This window comes from Bombina bombina, chromosome 6, assembly GCF_027579735.1.
Source record: "Bombina bombina isolate aBomBom1 chromosome 6, aBomBom1.pri, whole genome shotgun sequence".
Taxonomy (NCBI): Eukaryota; Metazoa; Chordata; class Amphibia; order Anura; family Bombinatoridae; genus Bombina; species Bombina bombina.
The window spans coordinates 132,811,522-132,831,907 of NC_069504.1; the positions used below are offsets into that span (position 1 = coordinate 132,811,522).

General features: G+C 40.3%; 1 protein-coding gene across 3 annotated transcripts in view; it reads left to right on the forward strand.

Annotated features, from left to right (window-relative positions):
* TBC1D22A (TBC1 domain family member 22A) overlaps nt 1-20,386 on the forward strand; it is a 1,537,055-nt gene that overhangs the window by 178,401 nt on the left and 1,338,268 nt on the right. For all 3 annotated transcript variants that reach the window (XM_053716617.1, XM_053716618.1, XM_053716619.1), the window contains exon 3: nt 8,881-9,218. In XM_053716617.1, the coding sequence (XP_053572592.1) occupies nt 8,881-9,218 (338 nt within the window). The remainder of the gene's footprint in view (nt 1-8,880; nt 9,219-20,386) is intronic.

Consider the following 20,386-nt stretch of genomic DNA (forward strand, 5'->3'; position numbering starts at 1 on the left):
CGTCGTCTTTTCCCAGAGCCAAGGCTCATACGGATATTGTTCTGGCCTTTCTAAGGTCTCACGGGTGGAAGGCTGGGGCGCGGTCTGGGGCTCCCTGAAAGCTCAGGGCCTATGGTCTCGGGAAGAGTCTCTTCTCCCGATAAACATTTTGGAGCTGAGAGCGATATTCAATACGCTCCAGGCTTGGCCTCAGCTAGCGGCGGCCAAGTTCATCAGATTTCAGTCGGACAACATCACGACTGTAGCATTCATCAATTATCAGGGAGGAACAAAGAGTTCCTTAGCTATGAAGGAAGTAACCAAGATAATCAGGTGGGCGGAGGATCACTCTTGCCACCTATCTGCGATTCACATCCCAGGAGTAGACAACTGGGAAGCGGATTTCCTAAGTCGTCAGACTTTTCACCCGGGGGAGTGGGAACTTCACCCGGAGGTATTTGCTCAGCTGACTCAGCTTTGGGGCATTCCAGAGTTGGATCTGATGGCGTCCCGTCAGAACACCAAACGTCCTCTTTACGGATCCAGGTCAAGGGACCCCAAGGCGGCTTTGATAGATGCTCTAGTAGCGCCTTGGTCCTTCAATCTGGAATATGTCTTTCCACCGTTTCCCCTTCTCCCTCGGCTGATAGCCAGAATCAAACAGTAGAAGGCCTTGGTAATTCTGATAGCGCCTGCGTGGCCACGCAGGACTTGGTATGCAGACCTAGTGGATATGTCATCCGTTCCACCATGGACACTGCCAATGAGGCAGGATCTTCTAATACAGGGTCCATTCTTGCATCCAAATCTAGTTTCTCTGCAGCTGACTGCTTGGAGATTGAACGCTTAATTCTATCCAAGCGTGGGTTCTCTGAATCAGTCATAGATACTCTGATCCAAGCTAGAAAACCTGCCACCAGGAAAATTTACCGCAAGATATGGCGGAAATATCTTTGTTGGTGTGAATCCAAGGGTTACTCGTGGAGTAAGATTAGGATTCCTAGGATATTGTCTTTTCTCCAAGAAGGATTGGAGAAAGGGTTATCAGCTAGTACCTTAAAGGGACAGATATCTGCTCTGTCTATCTTGTTACACAAGCGTCTGGCAGATGTACCAGACGTTCAAGCGTTTGCACAGGCTTTAGTCAGAATCAAGCCTGTCTATAAACCTGTGGCTCCTCCATGGAGTCTAAATTTAGTTCTTTCAGTTCTTCAAGGGGTTCCGTTTGAACCTTTACATTCCATAGATATTAAGTTATTATCTTGGAAAGTTTTGTTTTTGGTAGCTATATCTTCTGCTCGAAGAGTTTCAGAATTATCTGCTTTGCAGTGTAATTCACCCTATCTGGTGTTCCATGCAGATAAGGTAGTTTTGCGTACCAAACCTTGTTTTCTTCCTAAAGTGGTTTCTAATAAGAATATTAACCAGGAAATCATTGTTCCTTCTCTGTGTCCTAATCCATCCTCAAGGAAGGAACGACTATTGCACAATCTTGATGTGGTTCGTGCTTTAAAATTCTATTTACAAGCAACTAAAGATTTCAGACAAACATCATCCTTGTTTGTTGTCTATTCTGCTACCTCTCTTTCCTCCTGGCTGAAAAGCATCATCAGATTGGCTTATGAGACTGCTGGACAGCAGCCTCCTGAACGAATTACAGCTCATTCCACCAGAGCTGTGGCTTCCACATGGGCTTTCAAGAATGAGGCTTCTGTAGAACAGATTTGTAAGGTAGCGACTTGGTCTTCACTGCATTCTTTTGCCAAATTTTACAAATTCGATACTTTTGCTTCTTCAGAGGCTATTTTTGGGAGAAAGGTTTTGCAAGCAGTAGTGCCTTCCGTTTAGGTTACCTGTCTTGTTCCCTCCCTTCATCCATGTCCTAAAGCTTTGGTATTGGTATCCCACAAGTAAGGATGAATCCGTGGACTGGATACACCTTGTAAGAGAAAACAGAATTTATGCTTACCTGATAAATTACTTTCTCTTACGGTGTATCCAGTCCACGGCCCGCCCTGGTAATTAAGCCAGGTTAAAATTTATTGTTTAAACTACAGTCACCACTGCACCCTATGGTTTCTCCTTTTTCTCCTAACCGTCGGTCGAATGACTGGGGGGGGCGGAGCCTGAGGGGGAACTATATGGACAGCTTTGCTGTGTGGTCTCTTTGACACTTCCTGTAGGGAATGAGAATATCCCACAAGTAAGGATTAATAAAATAATAAAATAATTTATCTCATCCTTTTTTAGCAGAAAAAAATGTGGTTATTTAGTCAGCATATATTATACTTAAAGTGATGGTAAACTTGACATGTTTTAAAATCAGGTCCGGAGTCTAAGCAATATTTAACAGGGACTTTTACTGATCACTTCTAATGAAGATACACTGTTCACCAATCAGCGCTTTAGCCATATGGCACTTTTTTATTGCTACAACGCAGATTGGAGAGCAGTTCAAGCAGTTAGCTCACAACAAATATAAATTTTGAAATGGGCAGCCAGAGCGTGGGGTATTAGAATGGCACGGCTAGATTAAAAAGTAAGTTACAACGCATCTTCATTAGAAATAATAAGTTAAAGTCCCTGTAAAATATTGCTTAGATTCCTGACCTTATTTTAAACCATGTCAAGTTTACCATCACTTTAAGTATTTTAGTGGGTTGTAATGCATAACAAGTGTAAATCCACATCCCATTGGCAGTTTAGATTCTTTGGCACGCTTATTCTAGCATAACTACCATTTAAAATTTGTTTGTGGTTAGCAACTCTTCTGTGCCTGTCTGTACGTTGTATCCTTTAAAATTCAAAATAGTACAACCTATAACTACCAGAATTATTTAATGAACTAGGTGAATTCTATTTATCTATATACAACGGCTTACAAAAATATTCAGACCGCTGACCATTTCTCCAATTTTACTAATATCAATCTTTGTCTGCCTGTCTATCTATCCACACTTTTGTGTGATACTTTATGTAAAAACAATTATTCTAAGGTTTTCACAGCCTAAAAATTTGCTCTTATGGTGGTACAGTTACCTTTTATTATTATTATTATTATTATCATCATCATTTATTTGTAGAACGCCAAGGTAACATTTATAGGGATACAATGGGTAGAGAGCCCTGCCAAGAGTTGCACTATTGCAGTCAGTTCTTATGAAGGTGACCTGCAAACAGTTGGGCTCTTAGGCTTACATGCTAACGGGGTTCAAGGGGATAGCAAAGGAGGAGAGGAACTGGGATTAGGAAAGGTTAGTGTAGATTGTTTGCATCCCTGAACTGTAGAGTCTTTAGGGAGTGCTTGAAGCTTTCAAGACTAGGGGAGAGTCTTTAGAAGTCCTGTAAACGGGAATGTGAGGAGGTAACAAGAGGAGGAGAGTAGGATGTCGTGAGCAGAGCGAAGGGGGCATAAGGGAGAGTATCTATAGACAAGGTCTGAGACGTAGGGGGGAGAAGTGCAGTTGAGGGCTTTGTATTTCAGAGTGAGAATTTTGTGTTTTATTCTGGAGGCAAGAGGAAGCCAGTGAAGGGAGTGGCAGAGAGGTGCAGCAGATGAAGAGCGACGTGTAATGAAGATGAGCTAGGCGGCAGCTAGGGAGACCAGAGAAGACTGAGTTGCAGTAGTCGAGGTGGGAAAGGACGAGAGAGTGGATTTAAATCTTAGTTGTGTCTTGTGTAAGGAAATGTCTAATTTTAGAGATGTTTTTAAGGTGGAAGCGGCAGGATTTAGCCGAGGACTAAATGTGAGGAGTGAAAGAAAGATCTGAGTAAAATGTGACCCCAAGACATCTGGCATGTGGGGTAGGAGTAATGTTGGATTGGTTGCTACTTTACATCACCCAAGTACTGCATAGAAAAAGGTTGTTTTCAGAAATTCAGTGACAAGCAAGGAGGAGACTTGTGAGGAATGTCAAGAGGTGGCCATCAGTCACTTTAAAGGAACTACATTGGTCACCAGTTGAGACTGAAGTAAATGTGCATCAGTTAACAATTTCAAGAGCTCTACATAACACTGGCTTGTATGGGAGTCTGGCAAGAAAAAAGCAATTACTTAAAAACAGCCATATGAAGCATGTTTGGAGATTGCTAAAAAGCATAACACTGATTCATCGAAGATATTGGAAAAGGTTTTGTGGTCAAATGAGACCAAGCTATAGCTTTTTGGCCAAATTTCAAAACACTATATATGGCGCAAACAAAATACTGCCCATATCTCAAAAACACTATCCCTACAGTGAAGTATGGTGGTGGCATTATCATGCTGTGGTGGTGTTTTTCATAAGCAGGGCCTGGGAATCTTTTTATAACTAAAGGACGAATTAATGAAACAAATACAGGACAATACTTTGAGAACCTTTTTTTTTCTTCAGTCTGTGAAAAACCTAAAGATTGAGAGGAAGTTCACCATTCAGCAGGGCAGTTATCCCATGCAAAAGTCAAAAGCAGCTTTGGAATGGCTCAAAAACAAAAACATGAGTATCTTACAGTGGTCCAGTCAATACTATTGAGAGTCTGTTCCACTATTTGAAATTTGCAGTTCATAAACACCACAAATCCAACTTACTGGAGCAAAAATGAACTCCTAGTCAGTGTGCAAAGCTGGAAGATACCCAAAATACTTAAAGCTGTTATTACAGCAAAAGGTGGCTTTACTAAATATTAAGAAGAATACTTATTCAAATAGCATTATTTACTGTTTCTTTTAAATATCTACTCAATTCTTTCAAACAAACTACAATCATATGAAGATGTACCTTGTCATTCATTATTTTTATATGTGTTTGATGCTTGTCTGTCTTGATTGTGACTTCTTTATTACCTCTCTTCAAATAGGCCATTATTTAGCTATTTGTGAACTAACACGGACCTAAAGGAAAGTTTTGCATCTCACCTTGGAAGGGACAAGAATACAGGTGGCCCTCGTTTTACAACGGTTCAATTTACACCGTTTCAGAATAACAACCTTTTTTCCCAGTCATGTGACTGCTATTGAAAAGCAGTGCATTTTTTAAAATAGCCAGTAGGTGGAGCTATCCACTTGTGTTGCAGCAAAGCCAAACAAGCTGAAATTAATCAGTTGAACCAGACCTGAGCTATCGAGCAGATTTCAAAGGAACAAGATCTTCCTGTCTATAAATCAGTCCAGATTGGAATACATAGAAATAACTGTTTGCAGAAAAATGCAAGTGAAGTCTGTGCTGTGTGATTATTTTATTAGGTTTATAATGCTGTTTAGCAAATGTTTTTGTTCATTTAACTTAGTTTAATTATATATTCTGTGTTGTGTGATTATTTTATTAGGTTTATAATGATGTTTAGCATTTAAAGTCTTCATTTCAAAGCTTTAAAAATAATGTATTAGGTGTTACTTATGACAATTTTGAGAGGGGCCTGGAACCTATCTCCCTCACTTCCCATTGACTTACATTATAAACTGGGTTTCAATTTACAACGGTTTCCATTTACAACCATTCCTTCTGGAACCTAACCCCGGTGTAAACTGAGGGCTACCTGTATATACCAAAATAGTACATAAATATAACTCTTTTTGAACTGTACACAAATAGATTTTCTGGTAAAAAAAAAAAAAAAATTATGTGCAGAAATGGTTTGGGAGACCAGATATTTTCTATGTAATGCAGACTTTTACATGTTTATATCTCTACATATATGTAGCTAAAAAAATCCAGATTATTGTCCGTAGATTGCAAAGTATCTAGTTCTTTTTGAATACAACAGCATTGTTCCTTATTTGGTTAACATAGGCAACAGGTTATATGATACTTGTCGAATGCAGCGCACATTGCTATTATTTGAATGTTTGAGTTACTCATAAATCACACCGTGCTGTGACAAATTTGGTTCATGACACCATACTAAAAGTTTCATCCCTGCTTTTCTACTTCAAAACTGTTTAATCATTTTGCTTATTTGCTGTTGCAGTAAAGTCTCAGCGTGATGTTTTGAAAATATGATTGCTCACCGTGTTTTATCTGATAACATTTCTCAGATGTCTCCTTCTAATGCCGTGTCTAGAGCCCAAGATTTACCACAGCAGTTTATTTTTTTCCCAGTGTTTATTTACAAATATGCTATTATGTTTGAAAATGGCTATGTGCTGATAAAAACTTGTTTTCCCATTTATAGAAATTATTGTAAAGGAATTTTTCAGGCTTATACAGTAGGTATTGTGAAAATCATTTGTATTTGATTGACAAATCAGATATTTATATTATGAATGTTTATTGCTTTTGTTTATAAAATAGGCCAAAAAACATTTTGTCTGAATAATATGCTGCCAAAATTGATGTGTTTCTCTAAAATGGCCAATTATGATGGTTTATTAGTTATGGTGAACAATGAAATAACATATACAGTTCATTTTCATGTTTAACCCCTTGAGGACAAGGCCATTTTTCAATTTCTTTCCCTTAAGGACCAGGGCTATTTTTACATTTCTGCAGTGTTTGTGTTTAGCTATAATTGTCCTCTTACTCATTTACTATACCCACACTTATTATATACCGTTTTTCTAGCCATTAAATGGACTTTCTAAAGATACCATTATTTCTCCAACATAGGTGTGTCCGGTCCACGGCGTCATCCTTACTTGTGGGATATTCTCCTCCCCAACAGGAAATGGCAAAGAGCCCAGCAAAGCTGGCCATATAGTCCCTCCTAGGCTCCGCCTACCCCAGTCATTCTCTTTGCCGTTGCACAGGCAACATCTCCACGGAGATGGCTAAGAGTTTTTTTGGTGTTTAAATGTAGTTTTATTCTTCAATCATGCTCAGGCTTGGGCAAGAGATATTCAGGATCCTTGGGCGCTAGAAATAGTGTCTCAAGGTTATCTCCTGGAATTCAGGGTGATTATGGGGCACCTACACCTCTGCGGATTCTCTCCTGGTCATATTATAGACTGGGCTGTGATGTTTTGGCTGAGTGCCAGCCCAGGGCTGTACATCTGCACACTGCACAAAGATAGCCGACAGAGAGTGATCCACAATACCACAGTTTCCCCTTCTAAGACTGCTGAGTGAGCTGAGCTAACAGAGAGCACTCCACCAAACCCCTGTACAAACATTTTGAATAGTAATTTTTCCTAATTTAGTTGAAAAAAATAAAAATAAATATAATTATTTTGATTAATGACTAGGCGATAAGCCTGCCCAGTCTATTTTGTTAAAATGAGGTCAATCTATCCCTATCTATCTGTCCCTGTCCCTCTGTCCCTCTACCGCTGTCCCTATCCTTCTGTACCTGTCCCTATCCCTCTGTCCTGGCCTGATCCCCCCTCAAACAGCTCTCTAACCCTCCCCCCTCTATTGTCACCATTTTAGGTACTGGCAGCTGTCTGCCATTACCTATAAACACCTTTTATTTAATTTATTTTTTTATTTTTTTCTGTAGTGTAGTGGTCCCACCACCTCACCACCCCTAAACCCCTTTTCTGTAGTGTAGCTGCCCCATCCCTCCCTGCCTTTTTTTTTTTTTTTCTGTAGTAGGGCACTCCCACTCCCTCCCCCCTCCGCTGCTGAGCCGCATACCCTCCTCCAGCCTACACCTCCCGCCGGCACCAGCAGAAGATCGTTACAGACGGTGACACAAACAGTGTCATTGTCTGTAACGATCAGGCATCTGGCCTCATATGGAGGCGGAGAACTGATCGCGCTCCGGCTCAATATGTGGCAGATGCTTGAAGCTTCAGGAGCTCCAGCTCTTAGCTGTTATGTTACGGCTGAGAGCTGGAGCTCCTAAAGCTGCCTCGCTCTGCAGGCTGCGTGCGACAGACACATTACAAACGCGATTATGTTGTAGATGTATGTCTGGTATTAAATTTACTACAGTGACAAGAGGCCCTCTTGAGTGCCGTGCCCTTGGTCAAGGGCCGACTTTGCTGAATGGTCAGTACGCCTCTGATGTGTGTGTGTGTATATGAAATTGACAACTGGTCAAAAAAACTAAAAAATATGCAGTGTATTAAGACTTCAAATAATGCAAAGAAAACAAGTTCATATTGGTTTTTACATAACTTTTTTTTTAATCAATAATTGAAGAAAATACATTTTCTTACCAGAAGAATATAAAGATTATTTATATGATAATAATAACTCACAGTAGAAAAAATGCACAAGTAAAAACAAAACAGAACTGCCAATTGACAGCCACAATAACTATTAATAGTTGTTAGTACTGATGCTGGTCCGCCTACAATAAATGTCCCCTGCATTTTCAGTTGCACATGCAGAATTTTAAATAGCTAACTGAAAAATATTAAAACGTGCACTGCTAAACTGTCATACAAGAAAAAGGCTAACTAGACAAGAAGAAAGCTGTGGGCGGAGCTTAGTGGCCATTTTCAGTTGCTAACAAACGATGATTATTTAAAAGTTTCATGTACTGCTTACAAGCTTATAGATGTGGAACCTGTTGCAAGATGCTTGTCTGGTATGTAACAATAAGTAATAAAGAATAAAAATTGGGTCTAGACTGTCCCTTTAATATGCTAATTTCTTAGACCTTGAAGGCCACCTCTTATCTGAATTCATTTAGAATTTTTTTCACCACTAGAGGGTGTTGGTTCATGTGTGTCATATAGATAACATTGTGCTCACGTGGCGTTACCTAGGGGTCAGCACTGATTGGCTAAAATGCAAGTCTGTCAAAAGGACTTAAATAAGGGGGCAGTTTGCAGAGGCTTAGATACAAGGTAATCACAGAGGTAAAAAGTGTATTAATATAACTGTGTTGGTTATGCAAAACTAGGGAATGGGTAATAAAGGGATTATCTATCTTTTAAAACTATAAAAATTCTGGTGTAGACTGTCCCTTTTAATTCTAAGGTTTGTTGCATGATTAGCAATACTTACTACCTTTTGTGTTCATTTGTTGTAACAGCTTATCAAAAACTGTTCCAAAGCCTCCAACAACACCAGTGAAATTGAAAAAATTCACCACATTCCAAGAGTTTGAAAATAATACAAGTGATGCCTGGGATGTGGGTGAAGATGATGACGAACTTTTAGCAATGGCAGCTGAAAATTTAAATACTGAAGTGGTGATGGAAACTGCAAACAAAGTCATCCAGAACCATACGCTGTTGAAACAGCAGAACAAATGCCAAGAAACAGAACTGAGAACAATAGCTGGACAACTTGAAGAGCCACCATCTCCTGTTACTAATGACATTAAGATTGCTGAGTCGGCCAGTGAAAATCAGATCCAGAAGGCTTCCGGTATGTTGTTGTTCTTTCTGGTTGGTTATTTTGTTGCTTGTATTATATTCGGCTGATTTATTATATTTGTATTTCGAAAATAATGCAGTTGGTCCTCCATTTTACATGATAGTATTAATTAGATTTTTACACTTACAGGTGTATCTCCAAACTGAGCTTAAAGGGACAGTCTACAATAGATTTTTTATTGTTTTAAAAGATAGATAATCCTTTTATTACCCATTCCCCAGTTTTGCGTGACTAACACAGTTATATTAATATACTTTTTACCTATGTGATTACCTTGTATCTAAAAATCTTCTGACAGCCCCCTGATCACATGACTGTGACTATTTAAAATCTATTGGCTTGCATTTAGTAGTGTGTTGTTCTCGTGCATGAACACAATGTTATTTATATGGCTCACATGAGCTAGCAGTCTCCTGTTGTGAAAGGCAAATACAAAAGCATGTAATTAAGAGGATGTCTATAGTGGCTTAGAAACAGGCAGAAATTTAGAGGTTTAAATGTTATAAATTATATTAATATAACAGTGTTTGTTGTGCAAAGCTGGGGAATGGGTAGTAAATGCATTATCTATCTGTTTAAACGATACCAATTTTTGTGTAGACTGTCCCTTTAACAAATCTATGCTGAATATATTGGACCTAATGCTAAGATTTGTGAGTCAAGTTGTTGCTCTTTATACTTCTGTTTCAAACAGAATTGCAAAACATTTCTAAAATAAAAAACATTAAATTTGAAATTTTTGTTGTGGAAATGTATTTAGTATTCTAAACAGTTGACATTGCCTCTCTTTGCTAAATGAGTGGATATATTTCTTTTTAAAGATACGATGAGTCCACGGATTTCATCCTTGTGGGATATCGCCTTCTGGTCAGCAGGAGGAGTCAAAGAGCACCACAGCAGAGCTGTATATATAGCTCCTCCCTTCCCTCCCACTCCAGTCATTCTCTTTGCCTGTGTTAGTGATAGGAAGAGGTAAAGTGAGGGAGGGAAGGGAAGTCCACAGCCTCCTGAACGAATTACGGCTCATTCCACTAGGGCTGTGGCTTCCTTATGGGCATTCAAAAATGATGCTTCTGTTGAACAGATTTGCAAAGCTGCAACTTGGTCGTGTCTTCACACTTTTTCCAAATTTTCCAAATTTGATACTTTTGCCTCTGCGGAGGCTGTTTTTGGGAGGAAAGTTCTTCAAGCAGCGGTGCCTTCCGTTTAGGTTCCCTACCTTGTCCCTCCCTTTTCATCCGTGTACTATTGCTTTGGTATTGTATCCCACAAGTAAGGAGGAAATCCGTGGACTCATCGTATCTTTAAAAAGAAAATTTATGCTTACCTGATAAATTTGTTTCTTTTTAGATACGATGAGTCCACGGCCCGCCCTGTTCTCATAAGACAGGTTGTTAATTTTTGTTAAACTTCAGTCACCTCTGCACCTTGGCTTTTCCTTTCTCTTCCTAACTTCGGTCGAATGACTGGAGTGGGATGGAAGGGAGGAGCTATATATACAGCTCTGCTGTGGTGCTCATTGCCTCCTCCTGCTGATCAGGAGGCGATATCCCACAAGTAAGGATGAAATCCGTGGACTCATCGTATCTAAAATGAAACAAATTTATCAGGTAAGCATAAATTTTCTTTTTATGTAGTTTACATTGATATTTGCAGAGTAATTTTGAAAGGCTTAAAACCTAAGCCAAAATATATCAACTGTTTATGCTGTTTATTACTGGGACCTAAATAACCATCAATTAACAGTAGAACATATTGTTGCATTAAACTATGTTGTTAGCATCATATGTAAATATATATCTCATTATTAACCCTTTCATGACAGGGTCAATTTGGCTACAACAGAACAACGTTCCAATGTAGACAAATTGAAATCCAGTGATCGCGAGATTTCAGTGTTGGGATTGGGTCAGGGGGGAGTCCCTGTGACGCTAGGCACGCCCTCCAGACTGCGATCCCATCCCGGAAGCGCAGTTGGCTTCAGGACAGCCAAATGGCTAGGACATTCTATTCCGTCCTAACGGTGCTAAAGCCCGGCGAAGTTAGGACCGAATAGAACATCATAACGGCCTTAAAAGGTTAATATGGTTATTCCATATTAGCCTATTCTATGTATGTATACCAGATATTTTAGGGACATTGTGGTATAATATTCCCCAACATTAATTTGTTCTCAATTATACATTTTACCTGGTGGAGTGTATTCAGTTGTTTAAACATATGTTTACCTTTATTTTGGCATTTGAAAGGTTTTTTGCCTATGGTATTGTCACCTACACTGAGCATTTGAATACTTAAGTTTTTGACTATAGAAAAAAAAAGCTATGTAAACAAATACAGCAAATACTCCCAGTGTGGGATAGCAGATATAAGTAATAAAATGTTAATTTTCAATTGTTGCTGAAGTATTGGGCTTTGCTATAATACAGATAGGATAAGAAAGAATTTATCTGAAAGTGATAAAATAAAGAGGATTTCCTGCAATCTTAGAACTTTTTAATAGGTTGCAGTGTCAAAGGCAAAACCAGCTATTTCATGCACAAAAAAACACTAAAGAAGCAGTTCCCTATACATTTTATACTCTGCAGTTCGTATAACAAGCCAATCATAAAACACTTATACATATTATATTAATATTTCTCCAACATTGGTGTGTCCGGTCCACGGCATCATCCTTACTTGTGGGATATTCTCTTCCCCAACAGGAAATGGCAAAGAGTCCCAGCAAAGCTGGTCACATGATCCCTCCTAGGCTCCGCCCACCCCAGTCATTCTCTTTGCCGTTGCACAGGCAACATCTCCACGGAGATGGTTAAGAGTTTTTTGGTGGTTTTTTTTTTTTTTTTTCTCCCGATAAACATTCTGGAACTGAGAGCGATATTCAATGCTCTCAGAGCTTGGCCTCAACTAGCAAAGGCCAAATTCATAAGGTTTCAGTCAGACAACATGACGACCGTTGCATATATCAATCATCAGGGGGGAACAAGGAGTTCCCTGGCGATGAAAGAAGTGACCAAGATAATTCAATGGGCGGAGGATCACTCCTGCCACTTGTCTGCGATCCACATCCCAGGAGTGGAAAATTGGGAATTTTCTGAGTCGTCAGACATTCCATCCGGGGGAGTGGGAACTCCATCCGGAAATCTTTGCCCAAATAACTCAATTATGGGGCATTCCAGACATGGATCTGATGGCGTCTCGTCAGAACTTCAAGGTTCCTTGCTACGGGTCCAGATCCAGGGATCCCAAGGCGACCCTAGTAGATGCACTAGTAGCACCTTGGACCTTCAACCTAGCTTATGTATTCCCACCGTTTCCTCTCATCCCCAGGCTGGTAGCCAGGATCAATCAGGAGAGAATCTCTGTGATCTTGATAGCTCCTGCGTGGCCACGCAGGACTTGGTATGCAGACCTGGTGAATATGTCATCGGCTCCACTATGGAAGCTACCTTTGAGACAGGACCTTCTTGTTCAGGGTCCATTCGAACATCCGAATCTGGTTTCCCTCCAACTGACGGCTTGGAGATTGAACACTTGATTTTATCAAAGCGTGGGTTTTCAGATTCTGTAATAGATACTCTGATTCAGGCTAGAAAGCCTGTAACTAGAAAAATTTACCATAAAATATGGAAAAAATATATCTGTTGGTGTGAATCTAAAGGATTCCCATGGAACAAGATAAAAATTCCTAAGATTCTATCCTTTCTACAAGAAGGTTTGGAGAAAGGATTATCTGCAAGTTCTCTGAAGGGACAGATCTCTGCTTTATCTGTTTTACTTCACAAAAGACTGGCAGCTGTGCCAGATGTTCAAGCATTTGTTCAGGCTCTGGTTAGGATCAAGCCTGTTTACAGACTTTTGACTCCTCCCTGGAGTCTAAATCTAGTTCTTTCAGTTCTTCAAGGGGTTCCGTTTGAACCCTTACATTCCGTAGATATTAAGTTATTATCTTGGAAAGTTTTGTTTTTGGTTGCAATTTCTTCTGCTAGAAGAGTTTCAGAGTTATCTGCTCTGCAGTGTTCTCCGCCCTATCTGGTGTTCCATGCAGATAAGGTGGTTTTGCGTACTAAGCCTGGTTTTCTTCCGAAAGTTGTTTCCAACAAAAATATTAACCAGGAGATAGTTGTACCTTCTTTGTGTCCGAATCCAGTTTCAAAGAAGGAACGTTTGTTACACAATTTGGACGTAGTCCGTGCTCTAAAATTCTATTTAGAGGCTACTAAAGATTTCAGACAAACATCTTCCTTGTTTGTTGTTTATTCTGGTAAAAGGAGAGGTCAAAAAGCGACTTCTACCTCTCTTTCCTTTTGGCTTAAAAGCATTATCCGATTGGCTTATGAGACTGCCGGACGGCAGCCTCCTGAAAGAATCACAGCTCACTCCACTAGGGCTGTGGCTTCCACATGGGCCTTCAAGAACGAGGCTTCTGTTTACCAGATATGTAAGGCAGCGACTTGGTCTAAACTGCACACTTTTGCCAAATTTTACAAATTTGATACTTTTGCTTCTTCGGAGGCTATTTTTGGGAGAAAGGTTTTGCAAGCCGTGGTGCCTTCCATTTAGGTGACCTGATTTGCTCCCTCCCTTCATCCGTGTCCTAAAGCTTTGGTATTGGTTCCCACAAGTAAGGATGACGCCGTGGACCGGACACACCAATGTTGGAGAAAACAGAATTTATGCTTACCTGATAAATTACTTTCTCCAACGGTGTGTCCGGTCCACGGCCCGCCCTGGTTTTTTAATCAGGTCTGATGAATTATTTTCTCTAACTACAGTCACCACGGTATCATATGGTTTCTCCTATATATATTTCCTCCTGTCCGTCGGTCGAATGACTGGGGTGGGCGGAGCCTAGGAGGGATCATGTGACCAGCTTTGCTGGGACTCTTTGCCATTTCCTGTTGGGGAAGAGAATATCCCACAAGTAAGGATGACGCCGTGGACCGGACACACCGTTGGAGAAAGTAATTTATCAGGTAAGCATAAATTCTGTTTTTATATTATACTGTGCACTCTTGTACTTAATTAAGAAAGTTTGAATATAAAAAAAGTTTGCACAATATAATAATGGGAGTAAATTGTAAAGTTATTTTCTTTCATGTAATTGGCAAGAGTCCATGAGCTAGTGACTTATGGGATATACAATCTTACCAGGAGGGGCAAAGTTTGCCAAACCTCAAAATGCCTATAAATACACCCCTCACCACACCCACAATTCAGTTTTACAAACTTTGCCTCCTATGGAGGTGGTGAAGTAAGTTTGTGCTTAGATTCTACGTTGATATGCTATAATAATAATAATACTTCTCAGTATTTTGAAGCCTGATTCCTCTTAGAGTACAGTGAATGACAGAGGGTTGTGAAGGGAGTATCACCTATTGAATGCAATGGTTTTCCTCGCTGGTGATCTATTTAATAGGTTCTCTGTTATCGCTCGTAAAGATTCATCTCCTACCTCCCTTATTCAGAGCAACGATATACTCTCATATTCCATTACCTCTACTGATAACTGTTTCAGTACTGGTTTGGCTATCTGCTATATGTGGATGGGTGTCTTTCGGTAAGTATGTTTTCATTACTTAAGACACTCTCAGCTATGGTTTGGCACTTTATGCATTAATATAAAGTTCTAAATATATGTATTGCACTTATATTTGCCATCAGGTTTATGTATTTCCTTTTGCAGACTATCAGTTTCATATTTGGGGAAAAAACATATTTAGAAAAAAAATTTCTTACCTTGGCTATAGTTTTCTCAATTGACTGCTTTTTCATTAAATTTCGCGGGCAAAATTAGCATCGCAAAGGCGCAAAAATGCCAAAGTTTATTGCGTCATTCTTGGCGTGAGAATTTTTTGGCGCAAAGGCACGTCCGATGACGCAAATTTGTCATTTCCGGCGTCTTAATTGACGCTGAGTTCCTTGCACAAGGTTGCATCTACAATGACGCGAGTGTGTCATTTCCGGATGTTGTTAGCGACAAAAAAAATTCAGTTTGCGTCATACTTGGCGCCAATTTCATTATTTAAAACCCCATTCCTATATGCATCTTGTCTTTTTCTATGTCAGAGGGCTATGCTATTTGCATTTTTTCCCATTCCTGAAACTGCCATATAAGGAAAGTGATCATTTTGCTTTATATGTTGTTTTTTCTTTGCAAGATGTCTCAATCTGATCCTGTCTCAAAAACCACAGTTGGAACCCGCTGCATGATAACAGTTCTACCAAAGGTAAGTGCATTTGTTGTAAATTTGTGGAGATTATATCTCCAGCTGTGGTATGTAATAGTTGTCATGATAAGCTTTTACATGCAGAGAATGTGTACATCAGTAATAGTACAATGCCTGTTGTTCCTTCAACATCTAATGTACATGATATACCTGTGAATATAAAAGATTTTATTGCTGATGCGATTCAGAAGGTTTTGGTCCTGGGGTAGTAAAAGGGTGGTTTTCTGGACTATAGATGGTTCAGGTGTCATCCTTCTCTCGAACTGTCTCTTTTTCAGGAGATTTTGTTCAATCTTCATTCCCATGGATGGGAATTGAATCTGGAGAAGAGTTTCTCTGTTCCATCTTCATGGGTGAACTTTTAAAGTCTCTATTTACAAGAAGTTTTTGTAACAGAGGTCAGATATCAAGGATTTGTTCCTTTTTCTCTGTCTGCAGTCTAAGGTCCAGCATACAACAAGCTCTAGTTGTCCAGTAGATGGCTTTGCCCTTTACAACCAGTAGGTTAGGAGTTTGGTTCTACCTGCAGCTAAATTTCCTTCACTTTTAAGTTATTCGCTATAGGAGGGAATTGGCCTGATGGTCTCCATTGACATCATTCCTTTTGCTATTTCCCATAAAATAGAGAACTTTCGGCTCTATCTCAAAGGATAGATATAAATCAGTCGACAGGAGTGTCTCTACTTTGGTATTTTTTCAGGCATACCTATTTCAGACCGTGTGCTTCTCGAGATATTTCCGGGTGATGTGTCCACGGATGCCAACCTGCTGGTCTGGTATGCGGTCTGAGTCTTATTAAGATGGACTCGGAAGCTGCTCTTCTCTTTAACATCTGGAGTAGAGAGCGATTTTCAATTCTCTGGCTTCAAACATGAAGCTTTAGCTTGGCCTCTTGGCCATCAGTTGTTCTTAGCTCGGTTCCAGTCGGACAATATCACCTCAATGGTTTATATCAACCAACAAGGAGGACCTAGGGGTTCCTTAGCCATATAGAGCGTGACTTGAATTCTTCAGTGGGCGGAAGATCACTATTGATGTCTGTCTTCCTCTTTCCTGGGATGGACCATTGGGAATCTGACTTCTGAACAGTCAGATATTTCTTCCCGGGGAGTGATTTCTCCTTTAGGACGTGTTCTCTGGGTAAACCCTCAAATGGGGGGTCCGGAGTTGGCATCTGAGGGCGTTTTCGGCAGAACGCCAAGTTTCCAAGATACGGTCACGGATTGCCCTGATAGATGTTCTGGCGTTTTCTTGGATTTCAGTCTGGCATACCTGTTTTCCTCCTTTTGCTTTCCCTCCACGAATTATTGCTCGTATTCTTCAGGAGAGAGCAGCGGGGATTCCAATAGCCTCTGCGTGAACGCGTAGAATCCGGTATGCAGACCTTTTGGTAATGTCTTCTCTACACTTTGGTGACTTTACCTGACGAAGGACCTTCGGAGTCAGGGTCCCTTTATTCATCTTCATCTAGTTTATCTGATGCTGCCTACTTGAAGATTGAACGCCTGTTTTGTTTTAGCGTGATGTTCAGAGTCGGGGCCTTGACTCAGGCTTGCTTGCCTGTTTCTAGAAGGATTGTCATAGATTATGGCATTTTCTTCTTTATTGGTGTGAATTTAAGGGCTTCTCTTGGAGTGGAGTCAGGATCCAACTTTTGTCCTGTCTCTAAGAGGTTGGGAGTCGGTCAGTACCCTGAAGGGTCAGATTCTGCGTTGTTTATTTTTCTTCTTCTGCGACTGGCAGTCGTGCCAGCTAGGCAATCTTTTTTTCAGGCCTGGTAAGAATCGGGCCTGCCCTTAAAGTATAGAAACATAGAAAGTGGCGCATACCGACTGCTGGGGTCCGTGCTGTTCCGGTAGCGTAATCTTCAGCGGGCACTAGTCTCTTTCCTTTTTCAAAAGACCGGCGTTCCTGGAGCCCAGATAGACGCGCCTCCGTTTTCCGGCGCACAAGGCAAACAGTAGATCCACAGAGTACATCCGGGCTACACAGGGCAGGAGGTCAATCAAGCGGCATGCACCATGGTAAAAAGGAATGTAAGTATACAAAAAGGACTCCCATGAGGCATCCAAATAAAAAGATAGATATTTATTGGGACTCAATGTAAAAACAAATACAGAGCAAACGCTCCATTTAGCAAGAGGTCAGGGTCACAGCTGGACAAACTGCAGACATGTTTCGCGTGTATTGACACGCTTGATCACTGCTGTATAAGAGCTGTGTTTCTGGCCTCTATTTAAAGGGACCTTACATAGTTAAAAACAATCAGGTTAACCCTTTCCTGTCTCTGCTATAGATTGGAAGGTACACAACCTTAAAGTAGGTTGCTCCTTCTTGGGGTCTTAACCTTATTCTTATCCTTGTTATTTAGGTTTTGTGGTACATTTTATAGATATTAAGTGCTGTCTTTTCTGCTCGGAGAGTCTCGGGACTTTCAGCTTGGCAGTGTGTTTCTCCTTATCTTATCGTCCTTGCAGATAAGGTGGTTATTCGTACTAAGTTAGGTTTTCTTCCTAAGTTGTTTCGGATGGAAATATTAGGTAGGAATTGTCTATGTCCCAATCCTTCTTACCATAAGGAACGTTGGTGGCACAATTTGGTGGTTGTGCGTGTTCTTTTTCTCTTCTACAGGCGATTAAGGATTTTTGCCAGTTTTCTATTGGTTGTTTGTTTCTCTGGGACAGCTACTTCTCTTTCCCTTCGGTTGGAAGTATTACTTGTTGGGGTATGAGACTGCTGTACAGCAGCTTCATGATAGAATCGCGGCTCATTCCGCGACGACTGTTTTTTCTTCCTGGGCCTTCAAAAATTGAAGCCTCTGTGGAACAGATTTGCAAGGCTGCAACTTTTTCTTCTCTGCATACTTTTTCTAAATTTTATATTTTGCCTCGGATGAGGTTTCTTTTGGGAGAAAGGTTCTTCAAGCAGTAGTGCCTTTCGTTTAGGTGACCTGTCTTGTCCCTCCCTTATCACCTGTGTCCTCTAGCTTGGGTATTCATTCCCAACAATAATTAATGATGATCCGTGGACTCACCGTGTCATTAGAAAGAAAACAAAATGTATACTGATAAATTTATTTCTTGACACGGAGTGTCCATGGCCCTCCCGGTATTTTTCAGACAGTTTTTTATTATGTAATACTCAGGCACCTCTGCACCTTGGGTTGCTTCCTTTCTCTCCTTTTCCTTTGTTCGAATGACTGGGGTTTGTGGGAAGGGAAGTGATACTTAAAGGATCAGAAAACCCATATTTTTTCTTTTATGATTTAGAAAGAGCATGTAATTTTAAACAACTTTCTAATTTACTTCTATTATCTAATTTGCTTCATTCTCTTTATCCTATGCTGAAAAGCATATCTAGATAGGCTCAGTAGCTGCTGATTGGTGGCTGCACACAGATGCCTTGTGTGATTGGCTAATCCATGTGCATTGCTATTTCTTCAGCAAAGGATACCTAAAGAATGAAGCAAATTAGATAATAGAAGTAAATTGGAATATTGCTTAAAATTGTATTCTCTACCTGAATCATGAAAGAAAATGTTTGGGTTTAGTGTCCCTTTAACAGCTTTGCTGGGGTGCTCTTTGCCTCCTCCTGCTGGCCAGGAGTGATATTCCCAACAGTAATTAATGATGATCCGTGGACTCACTGTGTCAAGAAAGAAATACATTTATCAGGTAAGCATACATTTTGTTATCCTACTCGTGCACAATCCCATATTCTCAAGTGCGCTAACCTGACATGAAAATATGATTTTTTTTCATATTTCAATGTTCTTCACATAGCAGAATATGTCCTATTTATTCATAAATACATATTTATATATATATATATATATATATATATATATATATATATATATATATATATATATATATGTGATTTTTTTTTTTGCACAAATATGTATGTATGTTTGTGTGTGTGTGTGTGTGTGTATATATATATATATATATATATATATATATATATACACACACATACATGATTATATATAGAAACATAGATATTAACGGCAGATAAGAGCCATAGAACCAGCAAGTCTGCCCTAAAAGTTTAAACTTATCTAGTGTAATGCTCGTGGGATACTCCTCTATCAGACTGAACTCGGCCAGTAGTCTTGTTATCCCGTCGTTGAGACAGAATTATAGGGAATATCCCAGAGCAGAGAAAGTTAGTAAGATGAGGAGGGCGGCACTCACCACAGGCAGGACAGTCCCCAGCGGTAATGGCAGAGCAGTCCAAGGCAAATCACTAGAATGATCAGACGGGCAGATTTTGGCAACAGTAAAGCAGTCCAAGGGTAAACCACTAGAATGGTCAGGCAGGCAGGGTTTGACAACGCTAAAGCAATCCAAAGGCACACCACTAGAATGGTCAGACAGGCAGTTTTCGGCAATAAAACAACAGGGGTGAAACATGCAGAGTTCAGCAGCAGTATATCAATCCAGCAATTCAGTGGTATAACAGGCAGAGTAGTCAGACAGGCAGGGTTTAAACACATAAAGGCAATACAGTAGTAACGATCTATCACACCCAGGAGCACACAAAGTAACACCTATACTTGGGCAGTGATAGATCTTTATTGAGCGACTTACATAGGCGCAGGATTCGCGCCAGAGGAATCCGTACCGGCATCTGAGAGAGAGGAGCGTGTGGCGGCACACATCCGGATTTGACACAGCTCCTGGCAGCGAGCAGGGAAGGAGATGCCACGCCCCTAGCAACAGCTAGAGCGGCGCGGTGTGACATCTAGTTCTTATGATAGCCTTATGCTTGTCCCAGGCATTTTTAAAGTCCCCCACAGTGTTTGTCTTTACTACCATATGAGGAAGTTTATTCCATAAATCAATCACTCTTTCTGTAAAGAAGTGCTTCCTCAAATTACTCCTGAATCTTCTACCCTTCAGATTGAGATCATTGTTCTTGAATTTT